Below are 6,841 nucleotides of genomic sequence, written 5' to 3'. Positions count from 1 at the left end.
CTTGTCCACCAGCGAGTCCCACGCCCCGGGCACCTCCGTGGAGGGCATGAGGAGACTCCTTCATCCAGAAGAAAACCACCTTTCTATTGGCTGCTTGCCCCCCTCCAAGCACACATAGTCCTGGCCTGTCCAGGAGGGTCCCGCAGAGACTGTCCCCAGGTCATCTCGATAAAGGTGTGGAGAGAACACTCTCACCAGCCAAACAGGAGGGCATGGCTGGGGTCCCCGCACCAGAAAGCTAGATAAAGAACACCTCAGGCCTGGAAGGGACCAGGGTGACGCTACTCTGTTTACGGACAGGGGCTGCTCGGGTACCGGGTCAGGATGGGGTTTCTCAGGGCAGACGGAGCAAGAAGAGGCTGGAGCCGGACACCACATCCTTTCTACCCTCCCTCACAGCCAGAGAGACCTTGGAGACAGACAGACAGACAGACAGACAGACAGACACAGGCCCAGATTTCTGTTCCTCATTCGCCTTGTGACGGCGACCAGTTTCATGTCTCTTGAGACCTTCCGCTTTGTCGTCTGGGAAATGGGAATAACCCCGCTCACCCGAAGCACTTCTTGTGGGGCTCACGGAGTGTGTGACAACAGCTGGGATGATTGTCACAGAAGGGGTGCCAAGTGACGCTCTTTCTCTCTCTGACGCCTCCTTGTCCTTGCTGGTTCCTAGGACCCCAACTCTTCTCTGACCGTGAGGGTCTCGCTCCTCATAGGGGGATGGAAGGATGGAGGAGGACGGGGCACAAAGTCCTACCAGGACCTGTCACCTCCAGCTTTGTGACCTTGGACAAGCTGCTGAAACTGTCTGAGCCTCCATTTTCCCACCTGGAAAGTGGGACTGTTTTCTGGGGTAGCTGCCTCACAGGGACACTTGTGGGAGTGGAGCCTCCGACATTAGCTCGGCATCTTTTATTCCTGACCACAGTGCCTGAGCACGGTGCTCTTATCACCTCTATTGCACATGTAATGAGAGAGGAATGAGTCGAGAAACCTGCCCATCGGCATCACCGGAAGTGGGCAATCATCGGCATCACCGGAAGTGGGCAATCATCCCTGCACTGAGCTTCTAAGGAGAGGGCTCATCTTTTAACGGGTCGTCCATACAGGAGTGCCGCCTGCAGACCCTAGTCACTAAACGAGCTGCGCATTTAGAAAACCAACCTTCGGGAGGGTCTGCTCTGTACTGGGGCCTGTGCCCGGGGCTGGAAGTGTAGCTTGGGGGGTGTTCACACGTGCCCCCCCCCCTCCAGCCGCAGCATAAGCCCAGCTTCCAGATGCAGAGACACAGCTGCTCAAAGGGAAAATGACTGCCCAAGCTGCTGCTGGGTGGCCAGTGGTGGGTGGACGCTGACACCAGGCTGCCTGACCCTAAGCCCTGGATGCCTGGTGCTCAGTCCGTCACTTCCAGCCCCTTTCCCTCCCCCACTTCTGCTCTGCTTTACGACAGGGTCCCCATTCTTTCTAACTGCAGAGCCTGACTACCTACCTCTCATCCATCCTTGTCTTCCTCTCATCCCCCGCCCCCTCACCACCCGGATCTTCCATTTCTGGAAAGCCCCTGCCCGGAGAGAAACTTCTATTGGAAGTGCGGGAGAGGAAGGGCCCATGCGTCCCTTCCAGGTGTCCCACATGCCCCCAGGCAGCCCCTCCTCTTACAAGGGGGGGCTTCAGGTCTGAAAGGATCCAGTGTCCAGGGCCAGGTGGACGTGCTAGATGGCCTTGGCTGGGCCCCACAGGAAGCGGAGGAGGCGGCTTGGAGGACCACCCCCAGGCTGCTGCTTAAAGGGGCGCCCGCCAGCCGCAGGACGCAGTGAGGCTGCCTTTGCGCCATGACGCCCGGGCTGCTCCCCCTGCTGCTGCTGCTCCTGGCCGGGCCCCCCTCCGCACAGCCGGCTCCCCCGACCTGCTACTCCAGGATGCTGACCCTGAGCCGGGAGGTGGCTGGTGACTTCCAGAGCCTGCAGGCCACGGACCCCTCGGTGAGTCCCCTCCCGCCTGCCCTCCGCGCACCAGGAGGTTCAATGCAGACCCCGTTCTCCAAAACTTGCCTGTGGACCAGGAAAAAAAAGAACAAAACACTATTTTTCTTTTCTGGCCAAGGGTTTGCCTTTTATTCCCATCCTACTAAGTACAATGACAGTGGTTTGCATCTTTTTTTAAATACAAGGGAAATCTATCAGAGACATCACAATGCCTTGTCTTTGTTGGTAACTTGCCAGCAACAGCCAGAGGATCTGTTGTAAAATGTAAAAGAAAGAAAAAACCTCCCCAAGGAGGCTGGAACTCTGGAGTTAAGGAGGAGCACAGAATTAAGGTTATTCTCTTCAGGACCCTGGTTATTGTGAGTGAGTGCACGGTGGGGGGCGGGGGGGGGGGAACCCCAGGACGTGCCCACCCTTTACTGCTCATTACCCTGGGCCAACAGCTCAGCCCCTGAATCTCAGTGTGCTGGGCTATGAAAGGGCTGGTACAGCGCCCACCACCGGCTTCGGGCACCTCGAGGGTGAAGGTGTGAATGAGACACAGCAGGCACAGTGCTGGGCAGGGGACACCCCAGGCAGACCCAGGGCTGGGGGGTGGGGGGTGGGGGCAGGTTCCAGAGGGGCTGCCCGGAACTAGAACCCAGGCCCCTTGGCTGCTTGTCCAGTATAGAAACAAACAAATTAAACTTTATTAAAAGCTTGAATAAAATTTGGGGCTCCTGGCGGGGGGGCTCAGTCAGTTGAGCGTTCAACTCTTGATTTCAGCTCAGGTCATGACCTCAGGGTCGTGAGATCGAGCCCAGCATCGGACTCTGAGCACAGCTGGGAGTCTGCTTAAGACTCTTTCTCTCCCTCTGCCCCTTTCCTCCATAAAAAGAAGCTCTGATAGAATTTAAAGGTGTCTGAAAGTGTCTCTTCACCCCTTGTAAACACTTCAAACAAGATGTAAAGTTTCTCAGATGTGGGGTTATGGTATCTTAACACCTTTTATTTTCTTTTAAAACTTAAATAATGTGTATGTTTTCCCTATTATAAAAGACATACGTAGTGGGCCGCCCCCATATCCGTGGTTTCAGTGACCCGCGGTCCACAGCGACCCGGAAGCAGATGAGCCCCCTTCTGACGTATGGTCAGAAGGTCAGTGGTAGCCTAAGCCTACGTCACATGCCTACGTCATTCATGTCATCACGTGGGCACTTCATCCTCTTCCATCATCACAGGAAGGGCAAGTACAGTACAGGAAGAGATTGTGAGAGAGACATCACATTCACATCACTTTTATGATAGTATGTTGTCATAATTGTTCTATTTTATTAGTAGTACTTGTTGTTAATCTCTTACTGTGCCTGATTTATAAATTAGACTTTACCTAGGTTTGTACGTACGTATAGGAACAAACATACTATATATAGGGTTCAGTACGATTCATGGTTTCGTGCATCCACTGGGGCCCTGGACTATATCCCCCACGTATAACGGGGAGACCACCGTACTTTATAGTTGGAAAATACACAAAAAACAAAGAAGAAATAAATATTATTTGCCATCCTACCACCTAGAGGTAACTGCTGCTCTAACATTCTGGGGGAGAGTATTTCAGCTTTCCCAGTAGGCATAGGGATTCAAATCCATACGTGTGTGTGTGTGTGTGTGTGTGTGTGTGTAAGCAGATCAGATCAAGGAAGGCCTGGGGCTGTCTGGTTATTGGAGGGTGGCCGAGAGCCTTCCGTGACCACCTGCGAGTATATCCCTATGGGCATCATCATGACCCGTCTTCCCTTCCGCAGGAGCCGTGTGTGAGATACCTGCCCACACTCTACCTGGATATACACGTAAGAGGGTCTTCCTGTCGGGGGAGGCAGGGGGGTGGGGAGAGACCCCGTGCAGAAGGATGCAGGAGCCCCCAACTCCCGTCCCTCTGGCTACTGACTGCCCCCCTGACGCCCTCCCTGCTGTCCACTCTCAGAACTACTGTGTGCTGTCCAGGCTGCGGGACTTCGTGGCATCGCCCCAGTGCTGGAAGGTGTCTCAGGTGGATGCCTTGAAGGACAAAGTGCGGAAACTGTACACCATCATGAATTCATTCTGCAGGAGAGTAAGCGACACTGCTGAAGACACCTTTTCTGCTTATTATCAGCCAAGATGCTCAGGGCTTTTAGAAGAGGAGGGCTGGGGCGGGGGAGATGAGGAGGAAGAAGAGAAATGTTAGGGTGCTTCCAGTTCGCTAAGCCCTTCTTCAACCACTGTCACCCTTGATAAGTGATAGGCACTCGGGACAAGGCCCTCCCTTCCATGAGCTCACCCTGGTGTGGGGACAACACCCAGGACCACATGCTAACCATGAAAGACAGACTCTGCCAGGAGCCAAATGGGGTAGGGGTTGGGGGGAGAGGGCTATGAATTCAGGGAGCTCCAGAGCACCGGGATCAGAGGAGACTTTCTAGAAGAGGGGCTTCAGATGCTCTGTGATAGGAGGCTTCTGGTAGAAGAGGGAAAGGAGACAGACAAATGCAGAAAATCAGCGCTACTGAAGAGAGCAGTCATGGGATCCCAGGGGCACAGTCTTCAGCATCAGAGAGACCTGAGCTCCCGTCTGTCTTCCTGCTTCCCAGATGGGAGCAATCCGTCACCTCTCTGAGCCACAGTTCCCTCATTTGTGAACTGGAGACATAATTATGCCCACCTCACACCATCACTGGGAAGATAATAAGAAGTACACCCTGACCATGTTGGGGGGGTGGGGCTGCAGTAAGTCCCTTGATCCTAAGAGCCCTAGCAGAGTGACCACACATAGAATTCCTAGCACCAGGCCTGGCCCAGAGTACGTCATCAGGATAAATAATTAGCAATCGAGTTTAATTTATTTGTTCATGCATCGAAGGTTTCTTACGGATTTCCTCCCCACACCCATTGCCCTCCTCATTCCCCTCTCCCCTTGGTCTGCGGAGGGAAGACAGGAAGAAGATATCATTATAATACAGTATTATTTATATTTATAATGCAGTATTATATCACATTCTATGGGAATGTGAAGACGTGGCCAGTTCTCCTTGGGGGAGTGAGGGATGGGAAGTTTTCACACAAAAGGAAAGAGCTGAACAGTCTTTGAAGATAACCAGTTGTGCAGGGCTACAGGGACACTTTCAGTGACATTCTTGCTTACTGCATATCTTTTTCAGGATTTGGTGTTCCTCTCGGATGACTGCAATGCGTTGGAATACCCAATCCCGGTGACCACGGTCCTGCCAGACGGTCAGAGATAAGACAGTCCAGCCCAGAGAGAGAGCGCAGGGGGACGACATTTACATCAGCTGCCCAGACACAGTGGGAGAAAGCCATGCCCCCCACGACGCCTCTCTGTTCCTACAGCACCAGAAGCTGTCACGTCTCTCCATCTTCTGGCGAACAGGTCTTGGGCTCCTCTCCCAGAACCTACCTTGAAGACAGTTAGAAGCTTTGCTCTCATTTCCCCCTGGTTTTGTCCTGCCAGGATGGTTAGATACACAAGGATGTTTATTGGATCCCCGAGAACAAAAGGCCACACCCACGTCCCTTGTACGAACGTCTAGTTTGAGAACAAGCAAAACAGTAGGTTTGTATTAGTGCTTTAATGGAGAACTGGTAACACTTGTCTTTCTCTACAGGAGTCTGCTTACATATAGTCAGAGCTTCTCTTTCATAGCCTCTCCCACCACAAACTTTCCTTACAGTAAATTTTCATTGTTAAAGAAATTTCACTGCCAGATAAAGTGCATTTGCAAGGTTCATCATTATGTAGTGCTGGTGGGAACCACTCTTTCACTGAAAGGTGATGAAAGTCCAATAAAGGCCATCTCCACGGTGAGAAACACGTGCCGTGCTGTATTTGTCCAGGCGGAATATGAGAGCGTTGATTTCATGCTCGCTCTAAAAGTCGCTGCTCTTGGCAAGATGCATCCTTCTCCCTCTTTCTGAGGGAGACACAGGTGTTTCTGAGTCTGTTTCAATCCACCTGCATGAATGTCCGCCCTTAAAGCGTTGGGAGATGCTCTCACGTATACTTGGGGGCAGGCTGCACCTTGTGTCATACCCACGGGCCGTGCGGTGCCGGGCACTTCCCACAAACACCAGGTCGCTGAGTCTTTGGTCGCTGCACAAGCAACAAAAGGAAAATAAACACATGAGGAAACCGTCAGCGAAATGAAAGGCAATTATGGGATGCGGCGAGATATTTGCAAACCATATGTCTGATAAGGGGTTAATAGTCAAAGTGCATAAGGAACCTCTGTAACTCAATAGCAAAAAATAAATAAGTAAAGGCAAACAAGTAATCCAATTTAAAAAATCATTATAAAAAAATAAAGACAATCATATCGATAAGAAGAAAAAAATGGACAAAGGACCTGAGTAGACAGTTTTCCAAAGAAGACATAAAAATGGCCAAAAGGTACCTGAAAATATCACTAGCCATCAGGGAAATTCAACTCAAAAGCACAACGAGACATCACCTCATACCTACAAGGGTGGCTTTTATCAAAAAGACAACAGGTAAGTGTTGGCAAGGGTGCAGGGAAAAGGGAGCCCTTGTCCACTGCTGGGGGGAGTGTAAATTGGTAGAGCCATTATGGAAAACAGTATGGAGATTCCTCAAAAAATTAAAAATAGACCTACCAGAGGAGCCAGCAGTCTCAGGATATATAGCTGAAAGAAACAAAATCAGTGTCTTGAAGAGATACCAGTACCACCATGTTCATTACAGTGTATTCACAAAAGCCAAGATATGAAAACAACCTGAGAGTACATGCATGGATAAATGCCTAAAAAATGTGACATGTGTATGTATGTATGTACGCAACACATATGGGTATGGATATGTA

At 51.2% G+C, this 6,841-nt stretch overlaps 1 protein-coding gene across 1 annotated transcript; it reads left to right on the top strand.

The window, feature by feature from the left end:
• The first annotated feature begins 1,824 nt into the window (after positions 1-1,824).
• CYTL1 (cytokine like 1) lies at positions 1,825-5,846 on the top strand. Its single transcript, XM_045771468.2, has 4 exons — positions 1,825-1,982; positions 3,773-3,817; positions 3,952-4,080; positions 5,165-5,846. Exons 1-4 carry the CDS (start codon positions 1,833-1,835, stop codon positions 5,246-5,248), a joined length of 408 nt encoding a protein of 135 aa, XP_045627424.2. The 5' UTR covers positions 1,825-1,832; the 3' UTR covers positions 5,249-5,846.
• The last annotated feature ends 995 nt before the right edge of the window (positions 5,847-6,841 follow it).

This window comes from Ursus americanus, chromosome 8 (assembly GCF_024610735.1).
Source record: "Ursus americanus isolate L20-20 chromosome 8, mUrsAme1.1.p, whole genome shotgun sequence".
NCBI classification, from domain to species: domain Eukaryota; kingdom Metazoa; phylum Chordata; class Mammalia; order Carnivora; family Ursidae; genus Ursus; species Ursus americanus.
The sequence above is the reverse complement of the archived record's forward strand: the minus strand, read 5'-3'. Positions and strand labels throughout refer to the sequence as shown.